This window comes from Gigantopelta aegis, chromosome 4 (genome assembly GCF_016097555.1).
Source record: "Gigantopelta aegis isolate Gae_Host chromosome 4, Gae_host_genome, whole genome shotgun sequence".
Lineage (NCBI taxonomy): Eukaryota > Metazoa > Mollusca > Gastropoda > Neomphalida > Peltospiridae > Gigantopelta > Gigantopelta aegis.
Window position 1 is genome coordinate 42,326,573 of NC_054702.1, and position 19,260 is coordinate 42,345,832.

The 19,260-nt window shown below is 34.5% G+C and overlaps 1 protein-coding gene across 1 annotated transcript in view; it reads right to left on the bottom strand.

Annotated features, from left to right (window-relative positions):
• The window catches only part of LOC121370568 (centrosomal protein of 128 kDa-like), a 94,623-nt gene that overhangs the window by 39,950 nt on the left and 35,413 nt on the right, over positions 1-19,260 (bottom strand). Inside the window, exons 21-25 of the mRNA XM_041495877.1 lie at positions 17,971-18,040; positions 15,501-15,578; positions 14,684-14,743; positions 12,537-12,708; positions 9,793-9,842 (exon numbers count right to left, since the gene is read on the bottom strand). Coding sequence (XP_041351811.1) covers positions 9,793-9,842; positions 12,537-12,708; positions 14,684-14,743; positions 15,501-15,578; positions 17,971-18,040 — 430 coding nt within the window. The remainder of the gene's footprint in view (positions 1-9,792; positions 9,843-12,536; positions 12,709-14,683; positions 14,744-15,500; positions 15,579-17,970; positions 18,041-19,260) is intronic.

Consider the following 19,260-nt stretch of genomic DNA (forward strand, 5'->3'; position numbering starts at 1 on the left):
ACAAAAAAAAAAAAAAAAAGTGTTTTATTTAACGACGCACTCAACACATTTTATTTACGGTTATATGGCGTCAGACATATGGTGAAGGACCACACAGATTTTGAGAGGAAACCTGCTGTCGCCACTACATGGGCTACTCTTCCGATTGGCAGCAAGGGATCTTTTATTTGCGCTTCCCACAGGCAGGATAGCACAAACCATGGCCTTTGTTGAACCAGTTATGGATCACTGGTCGGTGCAAGTGGTTTACACCTACCCATTGAGCCTTGCGGAGCACTCACTCAGGGTTTGGAGTCGGTATCTGGATTAAAAATCCCATGCCTCGACTGGGATCCGAACCCAGTACCTACCAGCCTGTAGACCGATGGCCTGCCACGACGCCACCGAGGCCGGTACCAGGGGACAAACCCGGGACCTAACATTAATGAAATTCATATCTTCAATGAAACCATCTAATGACTTTTACATGAGTGAGTGAGTGTGAGTGTGTGAGTGTGTGAGTGAGTGAGTGAGTGAGTGAGTGAGTGAGTGAGTGAGTGAGTGAGTGAGTGAATGTTTAATGACACTCCATCTTCTCTGTTCTTTTTAAACTGGCTTAATTGGTATGATGTATAAGAACAATTGTAAAAGTGTTTTTTAAAAATCACAACTAATTTTGTGTGCAATTTAGAAAACAAAGGCTTAAAAATAAATAACTTGTAGTAGATTCCATAGTATGAAAAAATGTGTTCTCTGTGGGAAGGACTATAGCTAGGTTTCACTACATCATGAATAGTTCTACAGGTATAATATAATAATTAACATACATGATTAATAAAGGACTATTATTTCAACATTTGGTTGACAGGCACATATTTGTTTTTGAAAGGCTCAAATTCACCCCTCCGTACGGCATGATTGACAACCGCGCTGGACCAATCATGTTTCGCGGTTCAAAAACCACGGGCCCAAATTTGCTTGGACGCCATTAGGTTAGACAACATAATTGTTTTCGATATGTAACGTTTTTGTATAGTTAGCATTAAAAGTAGTTAAAATAATTGTCTCTTCCAACTGAATTATAATCATAGTAAACATATATTTCTGCTGACATGTGTTAACAGCGATGACAACTATGCAGAGCCTACGATTGACGTAAAAACAGTGTTTTCCTGCGAAACCGTCACATGGTATTGAAACTGATATATAAATTCTACGAAGGTAAGAGTTTAAGAATCACTTTCCCTCCAATGTAATGGAATTTACTGACTCATTCAATCAGTCTTCGATGTATATATTGTCGTTAAGAATCCGTCATTAAACTGCACACAGTCGGACAAATGGCCAAAATAAAAGTTTTGGCAAGACTTCCGATTGTTCCAGCATTCAGTTAATTCAGGTTTAAAGGGACATTCCTGAGTTTGCTGCAATTTTTACGATGTTATCGACTAACAAAGACTTTTTTAATGATTGTAATTACATATAAAATATATTTTTTTGCATAAAATATTAGTGGCTGTATATTAAACGTGTTTCTGATCGTTCTAATATTTGTACTAGGTTAAATTTCATTTTATTTCCTAAAATATATTTTTCTCGTACGTACGAAATTATTTGAAGACAAAATCCAGTTTCGGCTTCTTACAAATATTAAGACGATCAGAAACACATTGAATATACAGACACTGATATTCTAAACAAGAAAATATATTTAATATGTAAGTTTAATCGTAGAAATATTTTATTAGTCGGAAACATCTTACAATGCAGCAAACTCAGGAATGTCCCTTTAAGTTAGGTTTAGGGTTAGTGATAGTATTAACAAGCATGCTGGAACATTTGGAAGTCTTAGCTTTTTTTCCTTTTCTTTTTGTTTGCATGTGTGTAGGAGTGAGTGTATGTATGTGCTTTTGTGTTTATGTGCTTTTGTGTGTGTGTATGGGGGGGGGGGGGGGGGGAGTAACCTATATTGTTGCAAATTTTATGTAGGGACCCTGAAATGTTTTGAAGCAAAAAAAAAAGAAAGAAAAAATAATTGTGATTTTTTGCAATCAGAACAGATATGCCGGTTACGGTTTCTCGGTTTGATTCGATTTAAGCCAGTGCATCACGACTATCAAAGGCTGTGGTATGTGCTATTCTGTCTGTTGAGTGGTGTATATATATATATAAAGATACCTGCCTACTAATATAGCAAGTTTGCACTCTAGACTATACGGTACATGTCAAAAGTACAAAATGTTTGACATCCAATAGCTGATGATTAATAATTAATTTTTCTTCTTCCACGTGTCATTTTATATGTAGCTTTGTGCAACTTTCTAATAGAAATCAAATAACATCATCAAAGTTAAATACATTGTTTACTACTTTTCTTAATTTATTGCTATACTTTTTAATTTTATACTTTGTTTAGTCACACTGATTTTGTTTCCTGTTAAAAAAAAAAATTCCTAAAATTAAATTAAATTAAACTTTAAATTAATACGATATGTAATTAAGTTACAGACTAATGTACTTCTTCAAATGGATGTGAAATACTTAACATGGTTTTTTTTAAAATATATTTCAGCAAATGGACCAATGGATGTGGAGTCATTGATTAGATGTCGAAAATGAGATTCTGAAGACAAACTATAAAACAAATTACATTGCATCTTGATATTGAGAACAGAATGATAGAAATAATAGAACAGTTTCAACTGATATGTGAAAGAAAAACTAGGGCAGGGGGTGAAATTGCTGCTGAAAATGAAACACTTTCAACAATTTCATTTAATACAATATTTTATTGTTTTTTGTGTTTGACCATATTGCTGCTAAGGAGTAATTCAGACTTCCAAGACTTGGGATTCAGTTTGACACCACCCATCAAATGGTAATCCTTAATTGCTCAGTTGACTGTACAAGTTTCGAGGATTTGGAGATGGATGCCACAGGAAGATACATTTTTGAATAAATATATTTACCTGCATGGGGATTAATATGTAAAGACGCTCTCTTTGAGAAAAAAGAAAATGTTAGGAAGTATTTTCATAATAAATATTTAAAAAAATTGTGCGAACTGCAATCTGTGGTTTAGTCTTTGTCCTATTTTTCCTACTTTTTCTTCAGAATACTTAGTTTTTCTTACTTTTTTGTTTGAAAATGCCAAGAATTGCTGTTAAAATGTGCATACATGTATTCCTTGTGTTATTATAAAAGTCATCAGTTATGGGAATTATTTTAATTTTTCTTGGCAGGAAGATATATCTCCCAATTTGTGGCACCATATAATCTCAATATATTAAAATTATACCCTCAAAGCCAACATATTTTCCAATGATTAACATGATTATAATGTACAATGTGTATGTATGACTTCAGAATCTATAATACATTATGGAAATCATGTTAACTCTGTTTTACTGTGCATCAGCATTCCTATGCATGTAAATATGTATATTGATTAATATAGTGTACAGTAATTTGAAATAACTGTATAATGTGACCATTACGTAAGATCACATTATTTTTGATAGAACATAAAATACATGTACAAACTGAGCACCAGATAAAAAGGTGTTTTGAGCATGCATAATGTCGCTACGTATTGTTTCAATCCTACTTTTATTCTACGTTTTCCTACTTTTGTCCTACATTTTCTATATTTTCATTCCTAATTGTGTCCAACTTTTTCAAAAGGGTGCTAGACAGCCTGATTTGATAGAGGGGATGGGGCATCCAAACATACACAGCCCTAATATGTCTTGTCAGAATGAAGACGGGCCAATATGTTAGTATACATAACTGGAGGCCCAAAGATGTGGTCCTCACCAACTCACCCTCTGGCTATGCCAGTTGTGATCTTTTTTTTTCTTCTTTTTTTTAAAAATTTAAAGTGTATGGCTTTCATTTCATAAATAGTGCCCCTGCGTGTGCTGTAACCTCACCGTGGTGCAGGGGTGTAACATTCTCTTTGAGAATGGTCAATACAGCACAAAATTGAAGTTTTGAGTAAAATTCTGTGATATTTTTGTTTTTGCACAGTTCTTTACGCTGTTTTTGTTTAAGTCTTAAATTTTTATATTGATGTTGATCATCACTTTATTTATTTGCATTATCACAGTTTGACAATAGCTGATGTATTTTTCGTGCTGGGGTGTCGTTAAACATTCATTCATTCATAAATAGTATATTGGTTGGTTCAAACAGTGCAGCTATGTAAGAATACACCCACATAAACTTCGCAATCCCACAATCTAAACCACTGCTTGCATAATTTTTGCACATGCGAGTGTATCCTGCTATAGCTTTGTAACCTTTTGTGCATAAAATTATAATACACTGATAGCATTCCCCCATGCCTTGTATTTTAATGTTACTGCCCCCGCCCCCCCCCCCCCCCCCCCCCCCCCCCCTTAAAAAAAAAAAAAAAGAAGAAGAAAAACGAAACAAACAAGACATTTTAATTTGTCAGTTCTCACAAAAGTTAGCATAGGATGTTTTAAATCATCTTTTGCTTACATTTGACGTTTGTCACTTCCGGGTTCTTGTGCTTCGATTTACTGAAGTAAAAATGGTTTCGTAAATTTAAATCACGTTGTCATCGTAAATGTACCCTGTAATGAAACACTTGAATGTCTCCTCTTGTCGGCTTTTTAATTAAACAACAATATTTCTAAATACATTAAGGCGAAAACTTAATCGGCAGATCAGTTGATTTTGCTATCGATCTATGCGAATCGGCAGCCATTATTGAAAGTTTGTCTAACCTTGCATCACGTGTAATAGGGAGGCGTGGTTAACTCGTCATACGGAGGGGTCAATTGACTGACTGACAGGCACCACTAAAAATTTTATTTCCAGGCCTGGAATATGGCTGTGAACTCTAACACTGATTGCCAGTTTGAATCTGAGGGGCATCAGTGTATCTGGACTCAAAATAGAGAACATGTCAGGTTTAAACTAGTACACAGGGGTTTCCCCAGGGCCGTTAGGCGTAGCGGCCCGACATGCCTTGGTTCGTAAAGTAAGCGCCTTGACAACGTGGAAGCGCCTTAAATCAATCGCCGCTACGCCTTGATTTGAAGTGCTTTAGAAAAACAATTATCACAAGTAACAGCGTAGCAGTCAACTACCTCTTGCAAACAACTTGTGTACCAGTATATCAATCCTAAATACCTAACAATGGACCAGTCGTCTGCTCACAATTATTGGTGTTTGGTAATTTTACCACATCTACTGGGACCACTAATCCGTCAGGAAGGCGCTTACGCATAATGGGATTCCCGTGCCGAGCAATCAAACTTCAAGGCCGATCAAAGAAGATGCCCACTGACAGAATCAACTGTACCATTTAACTGAATAAACAACAGGTGAAGCACTTTTTTTAAAGGTACAGTTAAGTTGGCAATCAATCATTTCTAAAACATCCTTCCCAAAACACACACTGAAAACATGACCAGGGTTCGTGCTGTTGGTAGCCAAATTAGCCATTAGCTAATTAAAAATATTTTTACAAAAATGGCTAATAAAATTTGCAAGTGGCTAAAATTTTCGCTAAGCCATTTTCTATCTTTTGATGTGATACATAATCTATCCGACACCTCAAACATAATAATAATACCAAATATTCAATTAGCGTAATAGTGATCTCGCGACCAGTAACGAGAAACAGTGTCATCCAGAATACAGCGTAGGCCTTATAATGTTTGCTTATTTTAATAATCACGGTTATTAATTTTAACGGCATGCATTCGACATGTATGGCAGCAATGTGACGGTGATTCAATGTCTGATTCAATGTAACTTGTTATTTTAATTTTGTAAAGTCTTTGAACCAAATTAATAAAAACAAACCGACAATGCATGTCAATTTGAATACACATGCCAGTTCAGGGCCGAAAGACATGTAGGCTATCCCAAGGGATGAGTTCAGCCAGACCAAGCGAAAACAACACGTTCAGTACACTGGTTTGTGCACTTCACGTTAAACCAAATGGACACGACGGACACCAATCAAATAGTTTGTGAACGTTAGGAAGAACGTCCGTTGGCTGAACTGAAGAGAGCTCTCGGCGGATATATACGTCACGCTTCAGTCAGCTGACACCCACGTGTCACGAGACAACTTGTGGACATTAAACAATACGATTACACAGAAGTAAATCTTGATGTAATTTGTAGAAAACAATAGTTGTTTGCATCAATGAATACTAACAGCAGTTTCGTTTATTTCCTTTTGTTTTTGTTAATTTGGTACCTATGATCGAGAGCATGCATGCAGATCGCGATCGCGAGAAATGAACAGGCAGTAGTTATACGTACACTGAATTAGTTTACAATAATCACATTTATTAGATAATGTTCGACATATACTTGTAAGACTGTGAGGTGACATTTAATAAGTTAGTTGGATTTTAAAAAGACCGTACATTTTAATTTTATTAACTTTTTTTCTTTTTTTTCATAAATGGAATATAATACTGTGAAGTAAGTCAGCATTCTTAGCCTAGGTATTTTACATGTAACAAGCAGAAATCACAAGCATTTAACACGACGCTGAAATCAACAGCAACAACATGGCGCAAATTATGAAATTGTTGGGGGTGGAGAATTGATGGATTACATAAAAAAAAATGTTTAAAAAAAAGAAAAACGCATGATTAGCTGGATTGAAGGCAAACACTTAACTATTTTCAACCCACTAACCCACTTATTTTGGCTTGATTTGTGTTCTACTAATGCTAAAAATGTAAGCGCCTTAAAAAAATCCTGGGGAAAGGCCTGAGTACAACTAATATTAACTTAATTAGCAACTCTGCAATTAAAAACAAAGTGCAATCAGATTAATTATCTTTTACTCAAACTGAATCAAGACTCAAGATATGTGCTAATTCTCAGTTCAGCTTTTTGTCAACTTTATTAAGAAATATATTTTCCAAATTCAGCTACCTGTACCGTTAGTGTTTGGTGATTTGGTGACTGAACGATCACACACCGATAATAAATAAACCAATCCTCTAGTATATAAAACAACCTCATTCACTGAGGCTACCTACTGTTAAACTACATGTATATGAAATGATCACATTAGTTGATGTCAACAAGTACGTCATCAGATTCATGTACCAGTATCCAGTGACAAACAGGGTTTTGCCTCAGGCACTGACAACTACTGAGTGACAATTAAACCCACCCACACACATCTGCTAAAGCAGCATTCTGTACATTCTGTCAGTATCACAGTGTGAGGATGGGGGACTTCTGATGGATCAGCTACTGAGATTGGCCCTAGGGTTAGGGTTGTACAATGGTCTAACATGGTGACCCCAATTAACAATGCAAGCAAAGCATCAGCTGAAAACATATTGTCAGTTCTGGATGGAGAATGTGATATTTTTTCTGACAAACAGTGGGAAAACCCGGAAACAGTGTACTGCCGATAAAAAATACAGAATCCTGGAAACTTGTATCACGGGAAACAAAAATTGATTCTGATGGAATAAAGATGTTTAGATACTACCAAAGGCTTGAACAACTTTCATCTAATATAATTCCGTTATGGAAGGCTTTTAAGTCTGATCATAATAACTATAAAACAGCTGTAAATCATGGTATGGCAATCTTTTGAAGCTACAGAAATAAAAATTTGAATCTTAATTGTAACAAAAATAATATATATTTAATGATAAAATTAAACAATAATATCAAAAACAAATTGAAAGCAAAATGTCTTACATAAAACTGTTTCCAAATACAAAGTTGACAATATTAAACAACCTACCGGTATACAATAATAACACTTATTTAAATTTGCTACCCACAAAACATAAACGTTCTGTAATTACAAAATTAAGAACAAGCTCACATACTTTAAATATAGAAACTGGAAGGCATAAAAATTCTAAAATACCAAGAAAGATACGTACTGCCCATATTATCCATTTTTAAACAACAATGCACTTTTTACTAAATTATAACAAGAAATGTTTTATTTAACGATGCACTCAACACATTTCATTTACGATTGAGAGAGGAAATCCGCTGTCACCACTTCATGGACTACTCTTTTTGATTAGCAGCAAGGGATCTTTTATATGCACCATCCCACAGACAGGATAACACATACCACGGCCTTTGATATACCAGTCGTGGTGCACTGGCTGGAGCGAGAAATAGCCCTATGGGCCCACCGATGGGGATCGATCCCAGACCGACCGTGCATCAAGCGAATGCTTTACCACTGTGTTACATCCCGCCTTAAATTATATTTTTTTTTATAAATCATGTATTTAAAATACCTAATCATTAAAAATAACCAAACACAAAAGATTGCCATCCAAGATGAACTTGAATTATGTTTAATAATGCTAAACCCCTTAAATACACATGATTGTACTAAACTGAGCAACTTCATAATCAAGGCTCAGAAAACACATTTAATTTGACAAGCCTTGTATTTCTGTACTAATAATATCTTCACTTTAATTGTTTTACTGTTAATTAACTATAGCCCATCCCACAGGGAATGCCTTTTATCATACTATGAAATTTACTACAAAGTTATTTATTTCTGAGCAGACTGCTTTGTAAATTACACACAAAAATAATATATTTTTATTTCCAAAACACGACTACCTTTCTTCTTACATCAAACCAAACTGAAATTATTTACAAAAAACATTTTTACAGATTGATGGGTCAGACTATAGATGTGTATTTATGTATATGCATTGTAATGTATTTAGGCGTGGAACACACTGTGAAATGACTGTCAATCCAAAAAAACCTATTCATATTTAAACAAAACTGCCTAGGTAGACAAGGTGTTTTGCACATGTTGGTTTCTTGCAATGTTCATGTATGGTAGAATTTAGCTTCATGGTCTCCTGGGCTGCTTTGCTTGTAGGATTGAACCATAAATGATATATTAAAGGCTGCAGTATGTGCTGTCCTGTCTGTGGTAAAGTGAATACAGAAGATTCCTTTCTGCCAATGTAGAAATGTAGCAAGTTCCCTCTTAAAGAGACATTCCTGACTTTGCTGCAATGTTTAAGATGTTATCGACTCACAGACTTTTTGATAACTATAATTACATACCAAATATATTTTTCTGCATAAAATATTAGTGGCTGTATATTAAACGTGTTTCTGATCGTTCTAATATTTGTACTAGGTTAAATTTCATTTTATTTCCTAAAATATATTTTTTCGTACGTACGAAATTATTTGAAAACGAAATCCAGTTTGGGCTTCTTACAAATATTAAGACGACCAGAAACACATTGAATATACAGACATTGATATTCTTAACAAGAAACTATATTTAATATGTAAGTTTAATCGTAGAAATATTTTATTAGTCAGAAACATCTCATAATGCAGCAAACTCGGGAATGTCTCTTTAAGACTACATGTCATACTTACCAAATGCTTGACATCCAGTAGCCGATGATTAATATAACAAACTTTAACTTCTATTTTTAAACTTTGAACATGTACATGTTTGTCATACTTAACAAACCATCTATTAACTATAATCTACATGTACTATTATAGAACATTACTTTTAATATTGACTGGTACCTGGCTGCTTACATAACAATGCAACTTACTGAATTCTTAAAATTAAAATATTAGTAACACATATAATAAAAAATGTAGATTTTTGAGGATGAACAACAGAAAAAATAGTTTCATTTCTTAATGAAAAAAAAGTGTACCGGCCAACTTGACCCATAAACGGTTCATCAGTAATACCTGATCAATCAGCCAGAATGGCCAAATAAGCAGTACATGAGTCACATCTGTAAATAACATCAATCATACCTCTAGAGCTTCCACTGCATTCATGTTCGCAATATCCCGGAAGGCCAGTTCTGAAACAAGAATTAAATCCAGTCTATTTTTGACCCTACAATATACATGTATGTCCAAAATAAGGCCCACTGCTGATAGAACAAGACAGCATTTCATTTACTGTGTTTAATTTTACCAGCTGTCAAACATAAGAAAAACATACATCCTTTAAAATCGGTATTCATCTTATGTTTAGTATATATATATATATATATAATTTTTTATTTATGCCGATATATATATATATTTTTTTTTTTATTTATGCTGATATAATATATATATATATATACACACACACACACAGTGAAACCCCTCAAGACCGGACCATCTCTAAAGCGGAATTTTCTCAAAACCGGACATTTTTCCAAAGTTGACCTCTCTAAACTGGAAACCTCTTTAAGCTGAAAACTGGATGTATAATTTAGTCCCAAACTCTTTATTTAGTGCAATTTGTACCTCTGAAAACCAGACGACCAGACCGTTGTCAATCATTATAGAGCCACTAATTGTTTAATTTACTGACACTTCGCTGTCTTAGGCCAGATTACCTGAATGCGAACATAGACAGTGCTATAGACGCGTGCTTTGGTTATCCATCAAATGCGTAATCACTGTTACATGCATGTATGACTGGGTAGGTTGGCAAAAAACAATTAAGCAATTAAAGATCAAGTTACAGCTTTGATATCCATAACAAACTTATTTATAGTTTGCTTTGTTCCAAAACGAATCTAAACAGAGATATAAAGTAGACCAGTGTATCATTCTCTCTTTGTGCATCTTCTTGTTCCCAGTCCACATATTAATAATGTAGATATATTACTTTCTATATATATATATATATATATATATATATATATATATATATATATATATATATATATATATATATATATATCTCATGTGAGTATTTTAAATATTTATATACGTCATTCAGAGAATGGAATAGGATGTAATGTGTGCATTTTGTGTGCGAGAGAGATGGATGGATGGATGGATGTAGATACATTGGAGAGAGAGAGAGAGAGAGAGAGAGAGAGAGAGAGAGAGAGAGAGAGAGAGAGAGAGAGAGAGAGAGAGAGAGAGAGAGAGAGAGAGAGAGAGAGAGCAAGAGCAAGAGAGAGAGAGAGATGAGGGGGTGGAAGCCAGTACCTTAAATTATTATATTGTGTTGTTTTATTATTTTTATGTACACAACCCATGTTTTACCCTTGGCATCTGTTGTCTTAATTGTAAACAAGGGACTGGGAATAAAATTTCAAAAAAGAAAAGAAAAAAAAAGATAAAGTTAAAATCATTTAAAATCATTAAACGTTTTGTATCAATGCAAATTCGACGGTATATATATATAAATTGTTTTGCATTTAAAAGATGTATATCTGGAGGGTGTAAATCAAATGCAGGACTCACCCTGTCCATTGCCAAATTAGCTAATGGCTTATTTTTATACAAAATGGCTACAACATTTAGTCTTTTTCTAATATATTTTTCTTTAAATCAGTAAAAAAAAATATAATTTTAAAGGAAATACTCTACATATGTGAAAATTGGGTAAACAAAAAAAAAATTCACTTCACAACCATTCCACTAATAGATTTCTAAACATGGGAAAGTTAACCCAACTTCATCCCTTATCCATTAGATTATAATAAAGCTTGGCATTTTTACTTCATTGATTACAAGATGGATATAGCTACTACTTTAAGATGAGTAAGTGTTATTCATGTTAATGATTTACTTTTTTTTATTAAATATAACACCCATAACAAAAAATTAACAAAGATTCTGTAGTTTTAATGGCAGAAACACAATAGTTCATTTCTTCTTTATTTTCTTGATTACATAAACTTATTTCTGGAATTACATGTACCTGTCAATCTGAATAGATTTTTCAGTGTTTTGGATTTTACACATTTAAAAAGTCACAGGTGTTACACATTATAACATTTTAACTATTTACTTGTGGAAAATGATTTAAAAATAAATTTTCAATTGAAAAAATGTATATTATATAGTTGTTTGCATTAATTTAGCTTACTATTGTGCAATGGTTGGACAGTGATGGTGTCAATGAAAAGTGATACATTTCAAATTACTGTAGGCAAAAATGCATATTAATCTACTACGAAACATTAAATGACCAGAAATGTATTGGATATACAGATTTTCATACTGTAAGCATACTGGCTGAAAAAGTGTTTGTATCATTGTTCACCATCTCTGTGTTTTGTACAGTTATCAATTTTCTCTGTCAAATTCTACCAAATATATAGGATTAAGAATTATGTGCACTAATTACATGTACTAGCTAGTCCTACTAACGTATGTTACATGTCTTACATTAAATGGACAAAGCCTTTTTCATGATGTGTTTCGGCAATTTCAATCAAAATCATATACATGTATATGGGTAGGTGGACTTAGGTAATTATTGGAATGCAACATGGTTTGATTGCTTAGTATATAAAAAAAAATTCTTCTTTAGTCTCTTTACATGGAAAATATCCCGTCGATATTGACAATATTGTTCTGTTGAATGCCATGTTTGAACCTACAAAGCGATGGCACAGGATGCATATTCATTTGTCAAAGCTGCAGGAACTTGAACTGTGAATAGTGAAGGTGAGGACATAACACAGAAGTTACTGTTTTAACTATGGAAACAAATAAGACAACTGCAGTTACTTCCCTTATATTAAAGTAAAGCGGTATACCTTGTTTGGCTGCTGCTAGATCATCCAATTCATTATCTCTTCTTGCTAGTTCCTGCAGGAGATAATTGCGATCCGCATCAGTCGAGTTCAGTGCTTGACGGAAATCCTGACGCAGTTTCTGCTCCCGAATGATCCGCTCAAAAAGTTCATTTCGTATCCACTTTAACTTGTTCTGCAATAGCCAGGAAACGATTATTGGTTATTGACACTTGACAACATTTTAAACTATGGCTGTTTGCTGTTTAACATTTTGAACTATGGCTATTTGTCGTTTAACATTATAAACTATGGCTGTTTGCCATTTAACATTATAAACTACGGCTGTTTGCCATTTAACATTTTAAACTATGGCTGTTTGCCATTTAACATTTTAAACTATGGCTGTTTGCCATTTAACATTTTAAACTATGGCTGTTTGCCATTTAACATTTTAAACTACGGCTGTTTGCCATTTAACATTTTAAACTACGGCTGTTTGCCATTTAACATTTTAAACTATGGCTGTTTGCCATTCAACATTTTAAACTATGGCTGTTTGCCATTCAACATTTTAAACTACGGCTGTTTGCCATTCAACATTTTAAACTACGGCTGTTTGCCATTCAACATTTTAAACTACGGCTGTTTGCCATTTAACATTTTAAACTATGGCTGTTTGCCATTTAACATTTTAAACTATGGCTGTTTGCCATTTAACATTTTAAACTACGGCTGTTTGCCATTCAACATTTTAAACTACGGCTGTTTGCCATTCAACATTTTAAACTACGGCTGTTTGCCATTCAACATTTTAAACTACGACTGTTTGCCATTTAACATTTTAAACTATGGCTGTTTGCCATTCAACATTTTAAACTATGGCTGTTTGCCATTCAACATTTTAAACTACGGCTGTTTGCCATTCAACATTTTAAACTACGGCTGTTTGCCATTCAACATTTTAAACTACGACTGTTTGCCATTTAACATTTTCACACTGCTGCCGTTATACAGACTGCTCATGAAAAGCAAGAGGTGTTTTATATATAATTTTCCAGACAGGACCATACACACCTTGTACAAGTCACACCTCAGGTGAGTACTCTACCATTAACTTAATAATTAAGCTTCCTTCTCTAATGTGACAATGTGTGTAATAATGCTTCACAATGCCAGTACGACGTCAGGTTTTTAGACATTTACACCAATGCAAAATCCTTTGCTTGTGCTTGCCATTTATTTCCACTGTAGTGTTCTTTTCATACTCAGCCTTATATATACCTGGTTTCTTGGATAGGTCTTCAACAGTTGATTTTCCAGTAATACATTCGAAACTATCACTGTTTTTAAGTTTATCATCCAGTGTCAGTCAGTTCAACACTGTGACATTTAGCTGGACGTAGACCGGGAGCCCAGGGCCTTCAAGCTCAGCGAATGGGGTACTAATATCCGAGTACAGGGACAGTTAGGGAGTAACATGAGACACACACAAATGGATTTCTGCCGGGACCCACCTGCTGCGTGTTAACCCTGGGAACCCTTAAATGAACTCTAAAATTGGTTTAGCTCAAACATTGGAGGTACCAGTAAAAACCACTTCCAAACTGTGCACAATGCCAACCTTACAATGAGGTCATATGCTTTAGACAGACCAACCACTGCAAAAGCCCCCGCCCCCCAGATGCCCCCAAATGGGCCCCAAAGTTGGGCTAGTCCAAACATTGGAGGTATCAGGTAAAACCAAGTTTAAATGAACAAGTACATGTACATTCCACTGAGTGTAAAATGACCCATGCCAGACAAATTGTCTGCTGCACTGGCCCTACCAGACACCCCTAAATATTCACCCCTCGGTTCTCTGCAAGAAATGGTCTAGCTTAAACATTGGAGACACCAGTCAAAATCACTTCCAAACTGTGCACACTACCAACCTTACAATGAGGTCATATGCAACAGACACACCAACCATTGCAAAAGGCCACCAGATACCCCAAAAGGGGCTAAATATTTGGGCTAGCTTAAACATTGGAGGTACCAAGTAAAAGCAACTGAATGCTCAAACATGTACTATACACTGTAGTATAACTATATACTTGTCATAGAATTTGAATAGAAATAAAAAAAGTTAAAAATAAAGCTATTTTGCCAAAGTACTACTTAACACTTACTTTAATATGACACATGAGGTAACTTGCTCCTTTACTGCAATCTATCACTCCATTGAGGGGCTAAAAGTAGAATTAACAAGCATTCTGAGAGTATTGCTAAAGCAATAGTTCATTTCTGAAATGTACAGCACACAGACTTTTTATTGTGTAACTTGCATACAATAAGGTTGAAAAGCTAAAGTAATACATTTCCCTATTGGATCTGTAATAGTACATGATAGTGTTATTCACAAAATTTCCGCTGAAATATCTTGAGGCATTGCGGGAAAAAAAGTTTGGAAAACAAATGTTCATATCTCCTAAGATCAAGGGTCATAACTCTGTCAAAAATGGGTTAATTGCCACAAAAGTCAAACTTGATCTGTAACAGTTTGTCATAAAGTTACATAAAAAATTTCACCTCAATATCAGATAGAATGAAATCAATAGTCCCGTCCAGTTAGACTGGTAATCAGATTGTTTTTGTGAAGACTTGATAAACACATAAATAGAAACTTTCACCACCTCTTTCAGACATACTTATACCAGATATACAATCAACAATCTTAGAAAAGGTAAAAGCTACATTATATTCATGTCTTGTAAACAAGTTGATTAAAGGACAATTAAAAGTAGTACATATCAAACGTGAGAAGTTGATGACTTAATATTATAGACATACCTATGAGACAGATGTGATTAACAGGTGGCTTAATGTTACACGCATTGTAACAAGGACAATTGTATGCACATTTGTAAAAGGAGCTAAATATTTAACCACAACGAGTTAACTGGTAGAGAGAAATTCATTATAATGAAGAAGGGGCTGTTTAGTTACCTGATATTTGGAAACAGCATCTGGTCTTCCTGCTTCCACCAACACGTCAGTCTCCAGAGCTATCTCTTGGATCAAGTTCTGAAATAAATCAAGTTCTAAATCAGTGAAAATATATAATACAAAGAAAACTTTATGCAGAGTATGACAAATATTTTGAAAAGTCACTAGCCACAGGGCTAGTGGGTTTGTGAAAACCACTAGCCCACCAAGATAAAGCACTAGCCCAAATTCCTGATCAATTATAGTTGGATTTTTATATAATTTTTGTAACATAACACATTTTCAAGTATAACAGTAAAATAAAACAAACGCTTAAATCATGTTGTAACTTTCAGTTTTTTGTCGTGTTGTACGTTTGGTTTTTTGTCAAGTGTGATCCATTGTCACTGTTCTGTTTTCGCTTTTGCCCTACCCCCGGGGAAAAATGATTGAGCAAACTCATGGTTGATATCTAAACCCACTATCAAAATAATTAAATTTAAATGAGGGTACGACAGTGTGACACACGGTAATAGATGGTTCAGTGTATTCGGTAGTGGGTTATACATTTAGGGCCCTACTATTTATGTCGCCAGGAACGGTGATGCCAATTGCTCAAATACAGGGCATTATCCAGTGTCAGACAGATATCAAAAGAATATAACGGTGACATCTAATCCGTTGTTAATTGATGAACAAAAAAGGTATCATCTTGTATCGGCAGCTGTGACGCATTATCCAGACCCCTACACGTAATAGGCCAAGCAGTCATTGCATGTGCGGTTACCATTAAAGTAAATTGTTTTCCTGATTGCCGATAACCACATGTCAGCGAAGTGTTAAATTAGAAAACAATAGGTAAATAAAACAAACACTGAAATTGAAAGCATGACTGGGGTTTACTTGATTGAGATTAACCTATCGTTGCGATTGGTGATTTCCAATTTCTTAGCCTAAAACATATGTGCGAGATTAACTACCACGTGACGTGTCCAACCAATCAAAACACGCATGTCATTAGACTTATTTCCTGTGCCAGAAACTTGAAAGGGAAAAAGTAAACAATGCATACTGTAACTGGCGATGTAGAGATAGCTGGTTACTGTAGTTTGCAGACCTAGTTCAAGTGGATTATTATTATATACTGATTGCATTGTTGATATTATTCGATAACAAACGTCACAATCAAAGTTATTAAACGAAATTTCAGCCGAGAGAAAAAGAAAAAACCCACACGATTGAGCGATAAGGAGGGGGGTGGAAACCACTAGCCCAATCTCGTTTCTCACTAGCCCGAACTTAAAAACCACTAGCTACGGGCCTCGGGCTAGCGGATTTGTCGAACTCTGCTTTATGCATTCATAACATGACATTTTCGCCTTAACACTAGATTGGTCTGATAACCCAACAGCCTACGACTGGCAAGATTCTTCTATTGACTACTGGTTATCCACATTCGAATGAGCTATCATACCTTATTATTTTAACCAAGGTTTGCTTGGATTGGCTCATCAGTTTTCAAGATATGCTTGTTCAAGTGAAATCAAATATGACCTCCAATATGACTAGGAACTTTAAGAAAACATTTATGAAAAGCTTTTTATATTCAAGATAGCCAATTTTTTGTTTTATTTCTTGCACCTGTTCAGTTGATGACCTACCATCTCTGAATGTTACAGATCTCACCGATCAATGGTTTTCAAGAAATTGTCCACAATAAAAAGGCACACGAATAATAATAAGAAAATCAATTCAAACAAACAAAATAATGCTCCACTGTTACACAGCTTGAAACTCTAAGACTAATGAAAGAAAATGAATGAGTTATCAATTCTTGGTTTGCCACCATGCCCTTACCATACATCCCATGCTATACCTGCATCCTTGATTGTGAAAATTATAAATAGTATATTTATTGTATATTTCAATTTTTAGTAACCAAACATACTTGCAACCAGTTTTGACTTAATGCCCCTCCAACTTGCTTTAGCACCCTAATTTGTGTTATTAACCTCAAGGCACTACTTGTTGTGCCCAATTTTGTTTTTTAATTCGATCCCTATAAATGAAACAACATTTTATGACCATGCACAAACATTGTCAGATGTATCACCAATAGCAGAAATGGGTTTTGCTTTGATTGGCTCATCAGTTTTCAAGATATGCTTGTTCAAGTGAAATCTAATATAGCCTCTAATAGGACTAGGAACTTCAAATTTTACTCAGTGATATCCTACTTGTATTTGGTACATGTATACTGCTACCATTATATCCAGTGGAATTAATTTTGATTTGTTGAGCTTTTACTGGTGTAATAAGATTTTAAAGTGAATAAACAAGGATGAGAATGAGAAGCTGTATTGGATCATTAACATGAGAAGGTTCAGTTAGTGGTCCACAATGACCAGAAGGAACATTTTTGTAAGTTAAAAGAGGAAAGCAGAAAACGAGAACAGAGCATTAAAACTGTGACAAATGTTGATGTACTTACATATTGTTGTTTCTCCATATTTCTAAGCTGTGTTTGCAGTTCATAAAGCTGCTCATCCAAACGTTTTACTCTGTAATTGCATACATATTTTAATATCAATATTACATCCAAAAATGTAAAAAAAATCTGTCTAGACCAATAAACGATAAATAAGGCCCAAAACATCACTATTCTGTACTGAGCGTTATACGAGACAGATGACCATGCATCATACAGCATACTATGTTTCAAAGAACATATGAGTAAAGCATGTAATCAAAGACTATTGGGTGTCAAACATACTGATCTGTCATTACTATTATGCAGCCCTCTAGTGAGAATAATACATTATTTTATTGATAATACCATAACACACAAGAATAATAATCTCTTTAATATCATATAAGTAATTTTTTGTAAACTTTTACTCAATAATAATTCCAGTCAGCCATTACTCAGTACATTTAGGCCTCTGGAAATTGAAAATGTGCAAACAGATCAAATATGGATCTCACAAAAACAATTTCACATTATGACAGATAAGTCATTTCATTTTGCGAAACCTGATACAACCAGAAATTATGTACCTAAATTAAATGTGCATTAAAAAAAAGAGAAACGGTTATGCAAAACTATACTTTTGTGAAACAAATCATTTGTGCTATTTTCATAGGCCGTTACATCACATCTATGCTGAACACCAACATATAACATCTTAAAATTTTAACTAAGTACCATATTTTGCGGTATATAACCCACTACCTTTTTTTCCAAATCAGAAGGGATGGTTTATATAACTGTGTGGTTTATAATACTTTCACTTTCAGCTTCACGTTTAACCCACGTCTGTTAGTATAAGAGTTTTGTTTATTAAATAGATGTAAGCTGCATTGAGAGATATTTTCATCAATGTGTATATGAGATTGGAAGTACGACAATGCAATAACAAATGCAACGTTACAGTATGATGTCTCTGACATTTTTTCTCTCCATGTATATCGGCCACTATTAGTGCTGGAACACATTATAGGTTACTGACCACTAACGACTATCACAACAGTTATGTACACAATCATTCTGATTTTGATGAGATGAGTTTGCAAGAAGTGTGGCCCAGTATTCATTAATAATAGTTCAAAATTGAAGTAGCAAAATAATATTGTGAAACTGCAGTACTTACTGGGTCCTACTGAGTTAGATACTTTTGTAGTAGTCACAAAACATTACACATGTGTCAGAGATTACATGAACAGATGGCCTGGTGATAGACAAACAGATGGAGACGAAACATATACAGTAATCAACTCCAGT